This window comes from Lygodium microphyllum, unplaced genomic scaffold, assembly GCF_053477565.2.
Source record: "Lygodium microphyllum isolate KBCC unplaced genomic scaffold, Lygodium_microphyllum_v1.1.10 scaffold_154, whole genome shotgun sequence".
Lineage (NCBI taxonomy): Eukaryota > Viridiplantae > Streptophyta > Polypodiopsida > Schizaeales > Lygodiaceae > Lygodium > Lygodium microphyllum.
The window spans coordinates 15,201-37,916 of record NW_028229637.1 but is presented as its reverse complement, the minus strand read 5'-3'; the positions used below and the strand labels follow the sequence as shown (position 1 = coordinate 37,916).

The window sequence follows — 22,716 nt, the reverse complement described above, 5'->3', positions numbered from 1 at the left end:
ACGTACTAAACAACCTTGCACATTTGATTAATATCTTAATTAAATGTTATCTGTAAGATTACAACATCTCAAAATTTCACAAGCTCATGATAGCTACACCCCCCATGATAATGGAGACTCTTTTCAAACCATTAGCTTCAACCAGATAGACTATCTAGGCCTTCCCCTTCATAAACCTCTCCCACATGGAGAGAAACTTGGTCATATAACAAGACCTTTACCAGCTACACATACAGCATACATGGACTTCACCCTAGCAATCCCTTCTCTTAAAGATATCATGCTACAGGGGCCACTTTATGAGGACTACCATAGATGGTTTCATGGAGAGACTTGGATACCTAGATGTATACATGCCACATGAGAAGGAGGATAGTCATTGGCCAACTCAAGGTATCCTCTCATCAGCTTGGGATCAAGACCAAGAGGGCATCCCACATTCCTTGAGCTAAGAGGATTTGCAAACTATGCCAAAAGGAAGTGGAGAGTGAGGAGCGCTACATCTATAGATATAGAGCCTATAGCACAGTTTGAGCTAGAGAACCCACGCTATTTGGATCAGACACCTCCCTCAATCATGGAGTCCCCAAACCAGCATTGCTGGGGCCAGTTCCTAGTTGAGATTCAAAGGCTCTGCACATCATTAGTACAGACAAGCACCATACAGAGAAGAGAATATCACTCAACTCACCCATTTCTTTCAAACAATGACCACACTCGCACATCACTTACACAAAGAGAGGTGACAGTCCAAAGAGCTGAGGAGATCAAAGCAACACGCCAACCATAGATACCAAGGTACCTGACGCAAATGCTACACTGGAGAGAGATAGGGAGATATTTGCCACCAGTGACATGAGCAACACCTGAAAGAGCTGAGAGATCAGTCCAAATGCTACCCCCATACTATTTCATCAGGGATATATGACATACTCTACCCACCAATCTAGACTAGGTGAAACTAGATATTTGTGTATCATTCAGCCACACAGCTAGACATGCACTGCTTCATCCTCCAGTTACATCCCTACATGGGCATTATTTAGTCTTGTACATTGCCTTAGTTTCTTTCCACGGTATATGACTGATCATCTTTTAGGGCATCACGCTTGGATGTCTAGTGATGATCAGCACTATACATGGTTTTGTCTCATCGGCCCATTTTGGCCTCAGAAGACATTAGTATGTCTTTCTTTCTTTCTCTAAAGTGGGACAAAGACTCAGTCAATCCTAATGTAACTTCCCAAGCTGGTATGTTCATTGTTGCACTCAAACTGATGTGACTTGCCCAAGCTGATAATTCCTTGCATCAGCAGCAATGCAGCCATTTTCAATTACAGCCTGTGGAAATTCAAGGAACCAAGACACTATCTATAAATTGGGACAAAGACTGAAAACCCTGATAGCAGCTGCTTCCTTGAATAGCACTTCTATGCTGACAGATGTCCACTTCTATATATCACAGTATTCTACCACGATTCTGATAAAAACTTCATACTTTAGCAGGTTCTTTTGTAACTTCCCATACTTGGAAAGAGCTTCATTCTGACAGAAAGATATAGCATGGATTGCTGCTACAGGAGCAAAGAATTAGCTAGGGGAAAAACCAAAGACCAATAGGAATGATATTATTCTGTGTTTTCAAGATAGTTCCCCTAAGAGATTGCTAAATGATCAGTATATGCATAAAGTACACGGTTGAAAGGCTGCGACAACTTGAGAAAACTTACTTGTTTGATGAAATAGCCAACAGCATTGTTGTCAGCATAAGTAAGAAAGTGAGTCAAGCCATCAACATCTCGTGCATGCTGCTTCAAATGGTTCATCAGGCGTGTTCCATAGCCTTTAACTTGTTCATCAGCTGTTATGGCACAAAATGCAATTTCCCCAAATTTTTGACTGCATTACACATGGCACACAAGGAAACATCATCAAGTATCTTCTAAGCAAAGCAAACTTGAATTTGTAAACCATCCATATGCATATTAAACAACCACTGTGCATTCATTGTTGGGAGAAACTTCTACTTCCACTCTGAAGTCTCAATAAGTGTAAATAGCACGCATTACCATTTTTTCTGACGATGTTTACTATAGCACATCCAGGCATGCATGCATGTTTTATCCTCCAAGATTGAAATCATAATCCCACTTTCAAGGTCAGACCACCCAACGGTGCATGTACACTGTAAACAATAATTTCCACCATTGTTGCAGCATTATCGCTTTGCAGCACACTGCTTCTATTTGCTAGAGATGGAGAGACTTATGCATTTTCTCGTTAAATAGAGAGAAAAACTACAGCGTTAAGTTGAGGCAGCACATTGATCTATTCAAGACCTCCTGGCTGCCGTGGAAGGTATACAACCAGTCAACATGGAGAATGACAGGCAAAGCCACTCCCACTTGACCCTCTCATATTTATGAGTATCAGATGCACAAGACCAGGTTGCCATGCCGCTGGATAAAAATGCTCCAAAAAGGTGCACAAAATTCACATATTTCTACAGATCCATCTCAAGCTCCCTTTGTAATTCACATGATTCTGCAGCTCACAATATGTGCACAAGTTGAAGTTGTATACTTCACGTAGCAAATGTTAGACTGACTTCAATCAATGCAATTTTGCGTGAACAAGTATATTACAAAGAACTCGTGTCATATTTATTTTCTGATGTTGTTGGGGTTCGAGTGTTGAGCACAGAAGTATTCTGTATCAATCATGTAAAATGAAATGGATACTCGTTATCCAAAGGCAGATGACAAGATGGTTGACTGCTGTATAGCAACCACACAAAATGTGGCAGATTTTAAAAGTTTGCACAAGCTGCCTCTGAAGTCTACAGTGGCCAAGAGCACTGACTATCACCCTACCACTGATGTAGTCTCCTATCCAAAGTCCACAGCAGACTATATATAAGAGCAGCAAGACTATAGGACTGCTAGTGATTCTAGCACCAATGGTTGATTTATTCTCCTATTACAAGCCCACAGCAGACTATACAAGGGCAGCAAGCACCACTCCTCCTATACAACTACTAGATGTTTTGACAGCTTCCAGGTGAGGTTTACAAAGCATTTGCACTAAAACATACATGATTTCAGACCTACCACCATACCTATATCAAGATTACCAAATCCCAAGACGACTCAAGAGATAGCAATCAGAGTGATTTCCATTTCACCTTGTTCTTTAGTACCTTGGATAAGGACGATACGTTATCCCACCAACAACTTGATTCAGCTTTATTATCATCATTGACTTGTGACTCCTGCATGATTGTTGCAAACAGTTAGCAAATCATTACAAAAACTTCTCCATTGATTGGTTACATACTTCTCAAATAAAGCAACACAGGACATGGTTTTTGATTTTGAGATATCTATAGACATGGTGGTGTTATTTGGAAAGAACCTTCTCAATAGAGAAGCTCTAGTATGAGGTTAGCAAGATGAAAGTCAGTAAGTCACCTAGACTTTATTGTTTGCTTGTGAAGCCATTTCAAACATTATAGGAAGTGTGCTCCAATGTTTTTTTGTAGCCTTTTGAATAGTATAAGAAGTTTGGGTTCAAATCGCAACAGGGACTTAATCAAACTCATTCTCAAGGGAGTGGAAATATAAAAATGTCACAATGCTGGCCCTTAACTACGTTAAATGTAATGTACAAGATCATGGCTAAGGGGATGGCTATAAGAAAAAATTTTATTAAGGGGGGGAATCCTCCATCCTATGTAGCATGCTTTGTACAAGGAAGAAAGATTCAAAATCCAATCTTGAATCTTGTGTTCTCTGTGAACAAATCACCCTTATTTTCAATAACTGAATCAAGAAGTATTTATGGAACTTATCCTTCAACACGTAGGGAGGAACGTAAATAGGCTCCTGAAGAAACCAAAATGACCCGAGTACATAGGATTCTTGAAAACATCATTTTCAAATATCCACCAAGTGGAGACAGTGCCTTTCCTAGATCCTGGGCTTGCACAAGAAATGAGTACCTTGACATGGGCAGAACCCCTGTATATTATACTTGGAGTAGCTACAAACACTTGATCGTCAAATTGACTCATCCGCTAGGGTAAGTCTACCAAGAAGTGTACATCAATACCTATTTTTTATCCTTTTTGGGGCAATAACTTTAGAAGACTAGACTAGTTTCATTTCAAGTCATGATCATGGATTGGCTATGTCAATACTATTTCTGAAAATTTCTTGTTCATTGCTTACCTTTAATTGTTAAATATATATGGTCTGCAATGCGTTTACAAGGTGACACTTCCACTACAACTACTAGGAAACTATAAATTCCTTAGAGCTCTCACTCGATTTTTACCCTGTGTGATATTTATACACTGACCTTAAAAGTTCACTCCTGATCCAAATTAAGCATTACAGTATTGCTATAAAACTCACCCAGTTCTATGCTACTGTCACCTTGAACACAATACTTCAGGTACCATCCTAAATGTTTGCTAGCCATCCACTCAATATCATTCAGGAAAAAAATTTAAGGATTTTTGGTGCCTAAGTGAGCACTGGGTATGCACATTACAACCTATCCATCACAAGGCGAACAATGTACTCCTTTGGCATGTTTGGAAGTTGTCTTGCAAAAATATTCTTCAAACCTATCAACCTGTAAAGAATAAACAAGCATAATGTTAATGATTGCAATTACTAGAAAATAATACAATGGAAGTCTAAGGAGTCAGGACTTACCAAATCATATGTTGATCAATACCATCATTAGAGTAACAAACGAACTTCAACCGGCCTGCATCTTCCTGTTGAGCAAAAACACCAAAAAGAATCAATCTTATTGTGAACATTGTCATCTATAGAATCTCAAATAGACCTGTATCAGCCTATACTTCTAATCATGTCAACAGTTTAAATGATACAAGACCAATTTGGCATTACAAGAATAGGCAATGTTGCGAGGATACACTAGGGTTTGATAGGTGCATGAACACAACTAACAAAAGGACTCAGAAAATGCAAATGAAGAATGAGAGAATGAATGATGAGTGCAAGAATAAGCATCAGGAACAAGCTGCATATGGTAGAAGGAATGCTTATGGAGCAGAGTGCTGTCCAACAACCGCTCTCTCTAGTGACAAAGAGCTGAAGGAGCTTGGAGGAGTGTACCAAAGTCTGAGGATCCTGAACACAACCAACTGCTCAATGCAGCAGTTCCATACTGTGTGGATGTCGCCTATGCTAAGCATTGAGCAAGTGCAGTCAGATGAGCAAAATATAGCAGCTCTCTGACAAAGGACTAGGCCAGAGCAAAAATGCAGCAGCAGCCATCCAAAACATGGGCAGTCTAGATGACACCTAGTCGAGGAAGGTGACAACTTGGACAGAAATATGACACCTAGAACTGAAATATGATGACCAGTAATGCATGTTGGTGATAAATGGAACAATATAGGGTGGAAAGAGTGGTCACCCAATGGATCCCTTTAAGAAAACTTTTGAGCCAATTGTTCTAGGAATGTATGGCACCCCTCTCAAGCCCAAAACAGAATTCCAAGGAGGTAGGAAGCAAGCTCTTTGCCTGACCCAAATGGTTCCACCCGAAAGAGACCGTGCATTTGACCATGGGTGCCCCAAAGGACTGCCCAAGTGTCTGCCATGATCACAGAGGCAATGAATATCCTCTTTTGCATACCTTACTACTACTACTCCCCCCCCCCCAAAAAAAAAAAAAACTTGACTCATATTTATGTTTTCTTAACCTTGTATAAGGGGAACCATAGTGCTAAACCACCCCCAAAGGATGTCTATGAAGAATGATGAGGTAAGAAATGAAAGCTATACGGTGACCATGAGCAATGCACACACAAGTCTTCACTCCATGAGATAAAGAGGAAAAGCATGCTGCACAATGCAAGGGTATCACTTGGAAGGCTACTTAGTTGGATTAAGGGAAAGCAACCTCCTCTCAAACCATCAAGTTGATGGTGGAGGAGCAAAAGTCTGTTGTGGTTCAAGGACCTAATGAAGGGGTAGAAGAAACATTACAGCTAGAAACTTGTATAGAGAATCTGCTTAAAACTCAGCCTTAAAAAGGCTGGAAAGAATGCCTAAAGAATGTCCAAAATAGGCAGGCCGGCATGCAGCCGACTGCAGTCGGACAGTCCGACTACTGCCACATGGCACTGCTGACATGGCAAGAGGTGACACTCAACACCCCCTCTCAGATCCTAGACAAGGCAGTAGACTAAGGGATCTGGAATGTCGATGAAGTAAAGCCTAGGGAAGTGCCTTCATAAACAAATCTACAAGATTGTCTCAATCTTACATTACTTCACATCAATGGTCACATCCAGAAGCTTCTCCCTGATGTGCTTTGTTCGGGTATGGAATACGGGATTTTGTGCCAAGGCAATGCAACTCTCATTGTCGCACCGCAAGATAGTAGGATGAGTCTAGGAGCAGTCAAGCTCCTCCAACAACCGCCGAAGCTGCACAGCCTCAGACGTGGTAGAAGACACAGCCCGATACTCTGCCTTAGTCGAAGATAGGGCTACCGTGGGCTGCTTCTTGCTACTCCAAGAGATAGCACCAGCACCCAAGGTAAAAAAATAACCTATAGAAGACCACATGTGATCCACATCACCAACCCAATCTAAATCACTCCAACTTGCAAGAATAAGATCAGAAGCACATGTACCTACTGGATAATGAATCCCTAAGTTGGAGGTCCCCCTCACATACTGTAATATCCTCTGAGTAGCCTGCCAATGCACCTATTGAGGCGCACTCATGAACCTAGCCAAGAGTCCTACAGCAAAACATAGATCAACTCGTGTGTTGAGGAGCCAAATCAATGAGCCAACCAGCTAATAGTAGCAAGTAGCATCCACCAACGGAGAATCTGTGTGTGAAGTGGCCTTCCAGTTCAGATCTATAGGAGTAGAAATTAACCGACAATCCTCGATCTCAAAAGTCACCAAGAGCTCCTGTACATATCTCTACTGAGAGATGAAAATCCCCCTCTGAGACTGATAAACCTCATGGCCCAAAAAGAAGTGGAGAAGTCGTAAATCCATCATCTCGAACTTCTGGTGAAGGGCTGCCTTCATCTCTTCGACCTTCTAGGTATAAGCACCTACAATAATCAAGTCATCAACATACAAAACAAATAGCACACAACCACCCTCGAAAGTGTGCACATAAAGCCATGGATCGGTCCTAGAACGCCGATATCCCAACTTGGTCCGGAGAAACGAGTAGATCTTCTCGTTCCAAGCACACGGAGCTTGCTTTAGGCCATACAAGGTCTTCTTTAACCTATAAACCTGCCCATCTGAGGAACCAAAACCAAGAGGCTGCTCTACATAGATCTCCTCCTTCAAATCACCATTCAAGAAGGCTGACTTCACATCCAACTGAAAAACGGGCCATCTCCGATGACCAGTCAAGGCAAGAATAGCACAAATAGTCGCCATGCGAGCTGTGGGGGCAAAAGTATCATGAAAGTCAACACTTGGACGTAGTGCAAAACCTTTAGCAACAAGGGGAGCCTTGGGCTTGTCCAAAGAGCCATCACTATGGTACTTGGTCTTGAAGACCCATTTGACACCAATCACCTTCTTATGAGAGGGACGAGGCACAAGGAACCAAGTGCCATTCCGCTCAATATTCTCCAACTGAGCTTCGATCGCCTTCTGCCAATGATCAGACTATAAAGTCTCCTTCACTAATGTAGGCTCTCTATTCTGCATAACACGGGACATCAAATAGTAGTTAGAGCAAACAAGCTCCATAGTATGTGTCTGGTGTTGTCATGACCTCCGCGGTCCATCCTGCAATTCCCACTCCTCAGGGAGTCCCTCGATCCCTGAATCACGGAGGGTGTCACAGGCCCAACGAGGAGGAGACTGGACCTCTCCTCCAAGTTCTCCATCTATTATAGACTTGGGTACATCCACTAGCGAGATCTCCATTGGGGGGGCCGATGGAAGAGAAGACTCAGAATCTGAAGAAGAATCTCCATCAAGAGGCTCTGGCTCCAAAGGAATTGTCTCGGGAGCCCAACTCTCCCCTGGATCTCCGAGTACGGGATGCTCCTCACCCCCCTTTGTGGCCAGAACTTCCACGAACTGCACATCTTGGCTCATGTAGACATCCCGCTTTACGGGATCATACAAGTGATAACCTTGGGACTAGGAGCTGTAGCCAACAAAGACCTGACGTCGGAAAGCCGCCTCAAACTTGTCACATCCAAATATCCTAAAATAAGAGACATCAGGCTTAGACCCCAAGTAAGCCTCAAAAGGTGTCATCCTGTCAATAGCCAAAGCGGGAGATCAGTTTAGGATATGGACTGCCGTAGCCACTGCCTCGGCCCACAAAAACTGAGGTGTCTGTCAGTGCTCCATCATGGTGTGCACCATCTCGATCACGCTTCGGTTCTTCCGCTCCAAAATGTCATTCTCTTGAGGAGTGTTGGTGTTAGCAAATTCCTAGTGAATGCCCCTATCTGCACAAAAAGGAGCAAACTCATTAGAAACGAATTCACCACCCTTGTCTGATCGCAAGGTCTTCAATCGCCGACCTAATCGATTCTCCTCAAAGAGAAGCCAATCCTTGAAGTGGGAGAAAGCCTCCGACTTAAACGTCAAGAAGTAGACCCACATCATCCTAATGTAGTCATCTACGATCAACATGAAGTACAAGCTCCCCTTCAGGGACTCATTCCTCATCGGGTAACAAAGATCTTTAGATACAAGCTCCATAGGTGAAGTAGACCACCTCAAAGCTTTGGTGGGAATCGCATCCTTATGCTACTTCCCACAAATGCAAGAGACACATGGCTGTTGGCCCACCACTATGTCCGGCAAACCTCGAACAAGCAATCTGCGCGAAGCCTTCCGAAGGTACTCATAGTTTAGGTGGCTAAACCGATCATGCCATAGCTCGGACTGTGTCTGAGAGGTAAAAAGAAGAGAGGTAAGAGTGGAAGAAGACTTCAATTTGTAGATATCATTCTCCTCATACCCTAAAGAGAGAACCTTCCTTGATCCACGATCAAGAACTCAAACAACCTCACTGTCAAACTCCACCAAGAGACCAAGAGAACAAATCTTATGGACCGAAAGCAAAAGATAACCTAAACCTGGCACATGCAACACCTCGAAAGTGTGAGTACCACCACTTCCATCTGGACTCAATTGCATCTCACCCCGTGCTGCAATAGACATTAAAGAGTTGTCTCCTATGAGAATCTGCCCACACGGGGGTCGCAAATGGGTAACACCAACTGTTGAAGGAGTCATGTGCTGGGAGGCACCACTGTCCACGATCCACTCTCAAGCCTAGGGAGCTATCATCGCAGTATCAGAAATTTTTAGTGAAGAGTCCTCAATGACCGCTAAGTGTAGGAAAGCAGTTGACGAGGATGCAACCACCGCTCTAGAATCCTTCGTGTTCTTCTTCTTAGTGTCCTTCTTGTCCTTGTCGGGGCAATCCTTCTTCCAATGGCCATCTTACCACAAATATGACATATCAATTCTTTCTCTTTATCCTTCTTGGATTTGTTGTCCTCCTTCTTCTTTTGGTCCTTCCCCTTCTTCTGAGAGGCTTGACCAATCGATGCCTCCGATTTGGAAGCATTCTATCCCTTCAATTGTTCCCCTTGATCCAAGACCATAGAAACCAACTCTTCCCATCGAAGAGTCAACTCCCGTCCTAAAGCAATAAGCGCGGAATAAAAAGTATTGAACCGTGGCAGCAATTGGGACAATAAAGTGATTGACATGTCTTCGGAAGAAATGGACTTCCCCGCATTTTAAACCTACATCTAAAGCTATCAAAGCTTATTTATATATTCCTGAAGCGAAGAAGACTTATTCACGAACAAGATCCGCATTTGCACCTCCAATGAAAACCTCTTCATAAGAGTCATCCAATTGTACATCTGGTCAAGTTCCAACCATATCTCTCAAGCAACTATCGAGTGCTCTATATGGGCTATCATGGCTGTTATACAAGACATAAAAGAAAAGAACGAATCCTGGCATTTAGTTTGTCCCAATGAGAATGGGCTTTGGTCAACTCCGCACGAGCACTGGAAGAGAGTTTGGACTTATCTCTCACCGAAGGCCGGTTTATCTTCTCCATCACAAGCTCCGCCAAATAATAAGACTCCAATATGGCCAACATCATCACATGCCATATGTGGTAATTGTTGTGAAGAAAACTGCTAGGGTTTGCACTGAGGACACAGAGTGTACGACCATGACAGAAACACAAGAGACAAACGTAGACACAGAGAGCAAAACTCAAACCCTAAACGCCAAACTTAAAACGCAAACACAAACAGAAGAAGGGAGAGAGAGAACACAACTCTGAATTGAATGAATGCTGTAAATGAATGTAAGAGTGTACAGTGTGCTCAAGAGCAGAGCTGAAAAGTGTTAGAGAGTGACATCCATCGGAGGCGGATCCCAAGTGCTTAAACCACCAATCGAAGCTGTAGGAGCGTTGAATAGTGAATGGTACTAGGCTGGTCACCAAAATGCAGTAGTGTGGAGGCTGGAAACTGGTGAACGCAACAGTGTACCACCAATCGGATGCTGGAAACTGGTGAACGCAACAGTGTACCACCGATCGGATGCTGGAAACTGTGCAGAGGCGCTGTAAACAGCAAGGCGATAGACGGAGAAGGTGTGTCAAAGAATATCATGGCCTGCAATGCTGAAAATGCAAGCTGGCTGACCCTGGCGATGATGGACAGCAGGCTGAACAGCAATCTGAAGGAACCGCCAGAAGCTGGGAGCTATTGCCACTGAAGATAATGTGGCTACAATCGATGATGGCTGGACAACAGATGGAGGCGGGCTGCAAGCTGGAAATCGGGCACCAACAGTAGCAAAGGGTGTGTGGGCTAGTGTAACCTACAAACAAGGATAAGACTAAATGGTGAGCAGCCTGTCTATTCATAGATGTGGATTGGAGCCTCCCACTAAACTCTCTCGAACCACTCCCCGTTTTAGGGTTCTTACTCTAAAAGAGCATTTTTTAGTGTGTTTTGGGGTTGTTTAAGAGGCTAATCAGCAAGTAATGCATGTTTTAGCTCAACAATTGCCACCATCAAGCTTTTGATCTGATGGAAGAGCCGATAAGACACGCACCTTCCGGTCCATGATCGCTTGGAACTCCACGTTAGTCTCTGTAGACATCTTCTCCTACAATGCCTGCACAAACACAAAAGAAACCCCCTCTGACTGTGAAAACGCAACCTACTAGGGCTCTTGTCTCTATGTCCTGAACCTTCTTCAGCCGCCAGAGGCGATGAAAAGGTAAAATCTGCACTTGAAGGCCAAAAACACTATCTTCTTCCTTCTCTAACAACAAAAAAACACCAACATCTTCAGCAAATCTTCTCTTTTCTCGCACGCCCACACTCACCTCAGCCTTGTTCTGATGCGCTGATGCATAGCCCACCTACTCACACTTGAATGCTGAAAACGCAGTGAATGACTGAAAATCAATCAAATGCAGCTGCTGCCCTGCCACAACAGCGTTAAATGATGTTGCCTACAGCTAAAACATCCAAATTAGTTGTCACCTTGTATCTGGATGCACTCGCCTAGCTATGGAGGATCCGGATCTGCAATCACCTCCTCAAAACTCACTTGTGGCTGGCTGAAAATAGGCTGGCCATGGCTACTCATAGCTCTCCCACATTTGCTACAACAAGAATGATCTCGTTTTTCCTCTTCTTCAGCTTTTTACCAGCCTGTATGGGCGAGTTTGCCAAGTGGCAGCCTTCCCAAATGGTTTTTCCAACATTATACATCATTAAATATTAATATTCAGTCTTTAATTGCTGAAAATTAATCTAATAATTATTTCGATACCCAAAAATAATAATTTGACTGGCCAATAATTAAATTTGCTAGGCATCTTCTACTCCCAAGTCTCTCTGTACCATCTTTGACCATTAGATTGGCATTAGGTACCATTAAACGCCACATCTGTAGTGTCATCAACTCACACTTATGGCTAAATGAATGACCTAGGCCAACAATTGACACCAAATACCACCAAGTACATATACAACATAACTTATAGCAACTTTTGCCTTTAACATCTTGTGATTTTCTCGGGTCCCAGGCTTGTAAATTTACTCTAACCCTGATTGCATCTCACATGCACAACATTTACTTAATCATGTGATTAAAAATTAATTCGCATATTAAGTGAGGTTTCAAAAATACATGTCCTCATGACATGTCTTGCCACAAAATAGGCTAGTCAATCACCAAATAAATAATAATAAAGAGAATGCCCATAAATTAGGCCACGTGAGCCCGTGAACCTATGATATAACCACTTCTAACACATTCTTGCTGCAATAGATGCACCCCATGGTTCAAGCTTCTACCTTTGGTGAAGGCATAGCACCAAAGTGTCAAACTTGAAAAGGGAACATAGAAGGGAGAAAAAGATAATGGTTAACCCCCCGATGGTACGATGAAAATAAATAATTTTATAGGCAAATTTTGGGAATTCGACTTACCTTGCACAATAAATACCAAATGATACAAATAAAGTGTTTCTGGGGCTATTAACAAAATTAGAAATTAATTTAGTACAATTATTTGCTGATGCAAATAATGACTTTGATTGCTCAAAAACACCTCCTAATTGCCCTTCAAAGTTCAAATCAAGGCCTCCTCTCTGGAGTAGGAAGTAAATGAGAAAGGTTCTTGGACACTCTCATCTTTCATGTCATAATTGCCCTCCAAGCTCTTTGCAAGTTCTTGTAGATCCAATATAGACCCAACAAAGTTTGATTTTGATATAATAGAATATAAGTGGAAATTTGATTAAAAGAAGAATACATCAAAGCCCATAGAAGAACTAGTAGATCAATCAAACAAGCCCTTAAGAGTCCCAAAAGGTCTTGGTTGGCAGAGTTGTCCAGGAGCTACATTTCTAAGAAGATTGGCTTGATTATCCCTTGGTATACTCAAGGGCTGAGAAGGCTTTTGAAAAGGATTTCTAAAAGGATTTTGGGAAGGTAAAATACCCTCGACCTTGGAATTGTTGGGTTGCGCACCACAAGACGAGAGGAGCTATGGTGAATGTAGCTCCATGGAGAACAGAGAAAAGAGAGAGAGAGAGATAGCACTATGTGTGAAGAAATGCTAGGGTTTTCAAAAGAAGAAAACAAAAAGTGTACAACCACAACTAAACACAATGATCCCAAATAGCAATGCAAAAAATACAAAAATCCAAAAACACAAAATGAAGAGAACTAAATAATGAATGAAAATTTATGAAATGCCTAAGGGGAGCTGTCCAATAGCTAGTGGCTCTCGTGGGAGCAAGTTGAGGGAGGTGTCGATGTGTGTTGTCCTTCGAGGATAGATCCCAAGTGTAGTAACCACCAATTGAAAACACAAAAACGACTTGCGGGTTTATGATTGTCGGCACTCAAGTATCACTCAAACAGCAAAAGCATAGGGTGGTGTTGATGGCAACAAGAGGTGATGATGAATGAGTGGACAGCAGCAACAAGAGAAGGTGGCAGCCACATGATAAACTAGGGATAGGTTGGGATGCAAGTGACCTAGCGCACACTATTTATAGATGAGAAACCAACTAAAAAGTGGGAAGTTTAATTATGGGACACTAAAACACACTAAGTGCATTTGAGTTTTGGGGTTGTTTGATGAGATAATGAAGGATTAATGTGTAATGAACCTTTTTAAGCTTAACATTCTGCACGAACATCAAGCTGAATAGATTGAGGTGATAGTTGATTTATATAAAACTACAAGCTTTGGGGTTCACTTTATAGCCTTGAGATTCCCCAAACCCCAACCCTAAACTTACAAGTATTGAGGCGTGTTCACATGCTAGCACATAGCAATACATACACAAAGGTAACGAATAAGAATAACTAAGAAACCACCCTTCAAATCATGGGTGATTGAACCTATGACACAAAACATTAAAAAAAGATCATGGTTAGGTCTTATCTCAATAGAGGCAATGTCTAATCTCATACAAGAGATTCTAGAGACGACATACATAAGTGAGAAAGATGCGACTAGAGCTAGATCATGACATGGTCTAGTAATAAGCTCAAGGATCCAAAGTAAAGCATGGTTGGTGCATATGCATACTTGAGAGGCCACATCAAAAGCCAACCTGGCTAAGAGGCATTGTGCACATTATTGGGGGCCCGATATTTAGACATGGCTCTCACACTCCACCCACAGGCCATGAAAAAAGTGGTTCCAAACCCCACTAAAATATAACTTCTAATAGAATCATAAAGAATAAAAGATACAAATCTTTTCAAATAAAAACCCTGGCAAAATGTCCTACACATTTCATATATTTGAAAAGGTCTTAACGCATACATCAACATGGCCAATGTCTAATTCCAAATACATTTCTATTATTTTTTTAAATAAACTTTAAAAAGCATACTTGAAAGGTTTTTAATCATCATTAAAGAGAATGATTGAATAGAAACGGTTGAGGCTTTGTCAAATATAGAGGTTGTGAGAGTGCACAATGGAAGGACACAAACACATGGAGAGAGGGGAAGAGAGAGACTGAAATGAAAGCAAAGAGTGAAAGAAAAAATCTGCACTAAACTCAAAAGAATGTTGAAAACAAAGCGGACTGATCAGCCCTCCCTGCATGCAATCCAAAGCATCAGCAAGGCCACTAGATGAGGATGATGAAGCAAAAAGCACTGAATGACAAAGGAAATCACTGGTAAAGAATGCTAAAGATCTGCAAAATAAAATGGCTGACATTGTAGGAAGGGGCTGCTATAAATAGGGAAGAGTTCTTCTTTACTAACAAGGCCAATGAAGCGTATGATGAAGAACTAGGCTCGATGAAACCCATCTCTAATAGCTCCTTGATATGCTTGGCAACTCTCTTACACTCCTATTTTGATAATCTATAGGGCGACTTATTGACTAGCTGGGAGTGAGGCTCCAAATCAATAGAATGATCAACTGCTCTCTTGGGAGGCGGTGTTATAGGCACCTGAAACAAATCACCGTACTCCTCAAGAAGAGCTTCCAATGTTGAATTAACAACTGAATTCTTGAACTGGCTGCCTCTTTATTCATGTGTAATATGAAGATCTGAGAGCGCTTTTTATAGTCCTTGAGTTGCTTTATGGTAATAAGCTGAAAATTAGACTTCATATGCCCACAAACTCACTAACTGCTGACAAAATATGCCAAAAATATGGCTGACCAGCATCAAGCACTGAATTTAATGCAGCTAGACTAGGCAAAATGCTGATTGCCAGACCATGACAAAGCGACGCAGAGTGAACACAGCCTCTAGCAACCTAAAATAGAAACATGCTGCGCTGGATCACTAAACAGCCAATGTAAAGACCTAAAATAGAAATGTGCTGAGCTGGACCACTAAACAGCCAATGTGAAGACACAAAAACTAAAATGGACTAAAATGCATACTAATGAAAGGACATCTCGCCTTCATCAAAACACATGAAATGACCTCATGTCCTCATCTAACTCAGACTCAAGCCCACATATAGGAGATTGTGCATGATAAAAATGTCTACTAACACCCCCCTCTCAAATCCTGGATGTGGCTAAAGGCCAAAGAGGACAGAATGGATCCAAGAGAAACAAGAGTGTCAAATTCCATCGAAGTAGTCTGTCGATGTCTCCAAAAAGTCCTATGCCAAGAACCAAGCAAGAGTGGGCTTCATAGCTTGCCCAATGAGGTTCTGACACTTCTGGAAAGGCATCTAACTATCATGGTGTCTTTAGACCCTATGAGATCTCACAAACAAACTACGACTTGATCATGCATCAAGCTGAACAACAACTGGAAGGTTATATTGTTTATTCACCCTTAGATTTCACACATGGGTCTAATGATTTGGCAAGAAGGGTGGAACCTCCATATGGGACTGGCCATCTTGTTGGAGAAGCAAACACAGGGTACAAACCTTTATATTCTTCCCCTCCTTCCACTCAAGTGCCAAGTGCACAACTGTTTTCTTCTAATCTCACTTTTAATGTTTCTACTTCAAGAAGAGCTACATATGAGAAAAACTCAAATTTTCCTTCTTCACATTTTGTTTCTCAAAGTCATAATGAAGCCAGCGCATCATCATCTAATTTTCATTTTCCTAAAAATGAATTTCCATTCACTTCTATTCTATCAACACCAAAATTTCCAATCCCATCCATCCCACCCTTTTTTTCCGTTGCACCCACATCAACATTTACACCAGTTTTCATACACCATTCACCATTCCACCTATACAACCACACACCACATTGGGGGGATCTTCAAACATTGGCACATCCTATCCATTTAGGTCCTTTGCTTTTGCACAACTAGGTGGTGATGCACCGGTGGTGGGGGTTTATCCCCCAACCCAACCATCCATGGGGACCTATACACATGGGTATCCTCCCCACGTGTCTCAAGCCCACCCTATTCTCCCATCTCTCGAGTGGCCAAACAATTTGTCAACATGGCAATACCTAGTGGGCCTTCCTATACCTTTTCAGCATGTCGACCACCTAGAAAGTCAGTCACCTCCTTTGGGGCACAACTCTAGATTCACCATTCCAAGCACTTCAATGCTTCGTGTAGCACCTAGTTACCCTCATTTCTATCCTATGCTACCCACCTATTCCCCTCCTCATCAAGCCATCCATCCATCTCCATCAACCAAGAATGCATAACTAATAAATCTCATTTCAACAGGTCTTAACTTTACCGCTTGGTCAAATCTCATGTGGCATGTCTTGGGTTCCCAAGGCTTGTGGGAACTTGTTTGGGAGCACAAAACCCAACCTAACCCCCATTGGTTCTCATATGAGGTGGTTCGCCCTTGGAAGAGCAAACATGCCATAGCTATAGTCGAGTTGATGCAAGGCATTATACCTGAATTTCACTCTCACTCCAACACTTTGACCTTGCCTCTAAACTTGGACACAACAACTAGACTAACATATCAACCTTAATCATGAGCTCCAAGAGTTCAAAATCCCTAAGAGAGATGATTGCTCTCGCTGAATTTGCCACCACTAGCTTACCCAAGTCAACTAATGATAAGTCACTTTATTCATCAATAAATTTGCCACTGAGATATTTCAATTTCATTCAACAAGTCATCTCACAACCCAAGTTACCCACCTTCTATGAATTTGAGTCTTAGTTATTGCATTACGCTCGGCTATTTGATCAATTTCATAAGAAACCCCAATATTCAAAGGGGGCCTTGACTTCCCAAAAGGCGAAGCAAGGTGGTGGAAAGAACAGTGCCAAGATTGAGTTCGGTAACGAGGAGCAAAGTAACTCCCCTCCAAGATTGAAAACTTGGCAAAATGTCCCCCAAAAAAAAGGTGCTATTAGCATTTGCCAAAAGGCCGACCATTTTGACAAGTGTCGCTCCAAGGCCAAGGGCAGTCCACCAAATTCCCACCTAGGAACTCAAGCCCATCAGGCAAGGGCACTTTAGTACAACCTCCACAGTCGAGAGGGGCTCATCCTTCAATAACCCCAATATTCAAAGGAGGCCTTGACTTCCCAAAAGGTGAAGCAAGGTGGTGGAAAGAACAATACCATGACTAAGTTTGGTAACGAGGAGCAAAGTAACTCCCCTCCAAGATTGAAAACGGCTTGGCAAAATGTCCCCTAAAAAAAAGGTGCTATTAGCATTGGCAAAAGGCCAACCATTTTGACAGCAAGTGTCGCTCCAAGGCCAAGGGCAGTCCAACGAATTCCCACCTAAGAACTCAAGTCCATCAAGCAAGGGCACTTTAGCACAACCTCCACAACCGTGAGGGGCTCATCCTCCACCTCAACAAGATAAATCCACTACTCACATGGCAATCGAACCATCTACCCCCACTTCACCAAAGGGCTTATCTAATTGGTCTGCCAATGCCACTACTTCGAACGTTGGTTCTCAAGCACTCCTCATCTCCCTTGAGGATAGACTTGATGATTCCCTATCTCTTTCTAAGTTGCCCTCTACATCAAATACACAACTAGCAAGAATTGAGCTCACTTTTCCTAGCTATCAACTAATACAATGGATCATCAAGCCTTCTTTCAGTTCAAATGTTAGCAATACTAACCACAAACCTACCACATCTCCTACCGGCATATTTGTTGATTCTTGCAAGGCATGCTCTAGTCTAGCTTCTCTCTTCCATTACTTTTTTTTTTCTCTCACTTTCCTACCTCTTTAGCATGCCACACGGAGTGAACACAGTGGAAAACATGAAAAGAGACTCTGAAGAATGGAATGATGAAGTTTTGAATCATGGAGTGAATGTGATACAAGGGAACAAGGTTCTCCTAAAGGGATGTGAGGGTAGTGGGAGGTGACGGACTGAATGAATAAGCCGTGAGGAATGAATGAGAGAGTAGCCTATAAATAGGCACAGTTAGTCTAGCAAGGACGGCACCCCTTCTTGGGACTACAACCCTAAACGCAAAACGTAAAAATGCAAACTACGAGTGAAGGGTGAAGGGTTCTCAACAAGACCATCTCCAAACCCAACACATTGCACTCATAAGCACTTTTTCATTGAAGTTGAGATATGCATGTTTTATGGTCTTATGTGGTAGTTTTGCTCCTAACTTGTCTTTTTAGGTTGGCACTGGCTTTGCACTCTAGACTAACAAGGAGTCTTTTCCTCCCGTGGCCGAATTCTTGCTTTCCTTAACGGAACCTTGGAGACTATTCATTTCACAAGTTTTCAACTTGAAAAAGAGTTCACTCTTCTTCTTTGGCAACTCCTTTTCCCCATCAACATCGACATCTTGAGAGAGGAGGTGAAATCAACCTTCCTCCTCAAATAGGGTGGTAAGAACCTGATTTATTAGCAACTACAAGTAATTAGTTCACATAAATTGAAGATGCATACTTGCCACTAGAATCTTGAACAATGCACAACCTATTGGTCCCAAAACTAAAGTCCCCCTTTTAATATTTATTTAACTTTTATTGCAAATGGATGGAGTACAATCGAGATTTATCGATCTCCTCCGTTAATCCAAGTGCTATTTCCTACCATTAATGACGAGCAAGCCTTTAAGTCAATTTCTCCCTTGGTTTGCTTGGGAAATTGGCCTTCACCCTACTCCTTGTGAGACAAATTTAACTCCAAATTGAGACTAGCTGACTAGCCTATTGAATGTCCTTAAAATTCTTTAATTTCAACTTCTGAAATTCAAGTTCTAGACCCTCAATTTTCTGAATGCATTCTACAGCAGCTGTCAAACCCTAATTTGTATTATAAATGAGGATTTTCAACACAAATTAACCAAAATCTCCACCTCCAATGACTCAAATGACTAGATTTTGCTAAGATAACTTGCGAGATGGTTGGAGGATGCGAGAGAATGCTGAAGAGAGAGAAAAATTCAAACTTTCATCAGCCCCTAAAAGCATTTTTCCCACTTACATGGGTAAGTTTTGCCATGTGGCAGCCTTCCAATTTCATTTTTCAGCATTATCCAACTTATTAAATAAATTTTCAAAGTATTAACTCTAAAAATTAATTATTATATTTTAAAATTTAATTTAATAATTAATCTAAAGCTCACAAAATTAATTTCACCAACCAATAATTAAATTGGCTAGGCCAATTTGCCTCCAAAATATCCTTGAGCAGTTATTGACACTTAGATTGGTATTAATTAATTAATTAATGCCTAGTCACCAATATCACAATCAATATTAATGGCCAATAAATTGGGCTAGGTTCAAATTTGACATCAAGTACCACCTAGTACCTATCAAGCATCACTTATTACAACTTTTGCCTCTAGCAGCAAACTAATAGCTCAAGGTCTTGGGTCCCATGCTATGAAATAATTGATGTGCACCTCACATATGCAAGTCACATTTGTACATTTGATTAGCTTTTGATCAAATGCTAAGCAAAGCAATCAAATTTCACATCCTCATGATAGGGAGGGTACTTACGTCTCCTTCCACCATCCAACCATGAGAAGGGGCGGTCTTTTTCTCTTGGTGTCTACAGGATTTTGATTACCTTAGAGACATTATCATTATTGTACTTTGTATCATTATTCATATCACACATATGCAAGTCACATTTATACATTTGATTAGCTTTTGATCAAATGCTAAGCAAAGCAATCAAATTTCACATCCTCATGATAGGGAGGGTACTTATGTCTCCTTCCACCATCCAACCATGAGAAGGGGCGGTCTTTTTCTCTTGGTGTCTATAGGATTTTGATTACCTTAGAGACATTATCATTATCGTACTTTGTTTCATTATCCATATCCTCATGATAATCATGATTGTATAAGGGTGCTTGGACAAGTGAACAATTCCCTTGCAAGGGCACTATCCAAGTGACACCATTGCATGGCATTTTACATGAGCATGACATCTTGCACTGTTCTTTGTTTTACCCCATACATTGATATTTTATTCTTATTAACATGCAATTGTGTACATTTATCCCTTTTCAATCACATATTGGTCACCTCTAAATCCACCATAGTCGCAGTCTTTCTTATCAGCTTCTACACATACGCCCCATATTTTTCCTCTTCATCAACACCAAAGGATGATCAAGATAGCTTGTCTATTTTGTATTGTGTTGGATCTAACCATCCATTTTCACTCTTCCCAAGGGCACAATTACTTAAATAGGACGCAAACCATTACTTCAAAAAATGGGAAAAAAAGGATTCAAAGTGGTTCGATCTACCTTTGTAGGTGTGGACACACCGATGAACACCCTTTGTCTGAAGCCTCGACCCCTCTAGGGTGACTAATTAGGCTCCCTTGCTCAGATAATCATCACTCGTAGGACGCCTTGGGGTAAAAATGGGCTTGAGCTATCTCGACACTCAATTCCTAGTTTCAATTTTAAGCCTGAGGAGGAGTATAAATTAGCTCTTTATTACAACTCTAAAACACAATTATTACTAAGGCTTCATTAGATGGTGCACATTTCCAGAGAGTATTTGTGTCCCAAAAGCCAAACCCTAATTTCAAAGAATCCACACTTCTATAAAAAGACAAGTTTCCCCTCTCTCAACCCCCGATCTCGCCATTGCAGGTCCTCCACCACCTAGCACCGACATCTCCACTGTTGTCTAAAACCCTCCATGGTGGATATCTCAATTTGTGGTGATGGCCTTCCATCAAGACTTGGCAATCAATCTACAACCTTCCAGACATTGTGTTTGATGTTGGCAATAGTTTCCAAATTGCAAACACCTATTCCCAACCATTGCCTACAACCTGTGACCCTTCAGCTATTTGTGTTTATTGAACTTGACCATCTACCATCTACGTTTGTAGCATACAGCTGACACCACCCCTTCTAGAGCATTCTAACAATTATGTTTGCTTTCTACAGCAATAGAATTCATTTCCTTGACACTATTCCATGTTGCCATTGTGAGTTGAGCCTTATCCAAACTCTACAAATCTACATTTGCAGTTGTTGATTGCATTTGGACCCTCAAGGCTACCTGCTCCATTTTGGAATTTGTACAAAGGATGACACTCTCTATAGCTCATACTCTTTGTCCCAATCCTGGAGACATTGGAGTTCAGGGGTATCTTCACTTTGCATAGTGTATCTGCTGCATTGAGCATTGTATATATTCAACATTCATTAGTCATATTCAATGTTCGTTGTCTATAAGGTAGCCTAACCCCAACTATGTTCTTTATCAATTTGTACTTTGTCGTATGATTGTGTTTGCTATCTATAGACAAGTATTTCTTTACACCTATGAGCAACGAGTGTCTCCGGTATTTCGGCTTTCAACACCTTGGGTATGACTCTCTTTACAAGTTGTTATGCCAATGGATGGTCGGAAGCAACACATACAATTGAGGAGCCTCTTAGGTTGAGTCACATTGATCTTTGTGAGCCACCATCCACAACAATCATTAATGGTTTGCTTTGCATCTTTCTACTAGTGCATTGACTTCTCGATATATATGTGGGTCTATTTCTTAAAGAATAAACCAATGCCTTCACATAGATCTCCACACAAGTGCATCTTGTGCAAAGTCAAATGGGTGTCCATATAGAGACAATGAGCAATGATCAACATGACAAGCTCTATGTTGTTCAAACAAAGCTTCCAAAGTGCCTAGGTACTACGGATTTTAACACTTTAGTATACATCCTCAACCAGTGCTTGACAACAACTGTCCCTTATAGAATCTCCAGGATGAACTCTTTGGCTCTCGACTTATTCTCTCTCATCTTAGAAACTTTGGGAGTCATGCATATACACATACTCTCTTGATGACAAAATAGCAAAGCTCATACCCTAAGCATAGCTCTTGATTTTTGTGGGCTACTCTTTTAAGGCTAAAGCATACCACCCAGTTGTTTGACCTAGAACCAGGCATGCTATTACTCCGAGAGATGTTATATTTGATGAGACGGATATCATGCAACCCTCTACATCGACTTTCAAGCCAATTCCTCAACCTACATTACTTAAGATTGTGTCATGTGAGCCTAGTCAACCCATCGATGGAGACTTCAACTCCTAGGCCCCCTCCCAAGGACCCATTATCTTATTGATACCAGTAGACCATCATCATCCATGTAAGACTCAAGGATCCTTCCACCAGATTCTATCCTAGAGAACCAAAAGATTTCTAGGCTCACACCTACTACCACATTAGTATTTGTTTTTATG

The 22,716-nt window shown here is 41.6% G+C and overlaps 1 protein-coding gene across 1 annotated transcript in view; it reads right to left on the bottom strand.

Moving 5' to 3' along the window:
• Positions 1-1,269: 1,269 nt before the first annotated feature.
• The window catches only part of LOC148008375 (histone acetyltransferase GCN5-like), a 28,340-nt gene continuing 6,893 nt past the window's right edge, over positions 1,270-22,716 (bottom strand). The window contains exons 2-6 of the mRNA XM_087674265.1: positions 4,722-4,786; positions 4,558-4,638; positions 3,200-3,271; positions 1,731-1,899; positions 1,270-1,341 (exon numbers count right to left, since the gene is read on the bottom strand). Of these exons, the coding sequence (XP_087530391.1) occupies positions 1,270-1,341; positions 1,731-1,899; positions 3,200-3,271; positions 4,558-4,638; positions 4,722-4,786 (459 nt within the window). The remainder of the gene's footprint in view (positions 1,342-1,730; positions 1,900-3,199; positions 3,272-4,557; positions 4,639-4,721; positions 4,787-22,716) is intronic.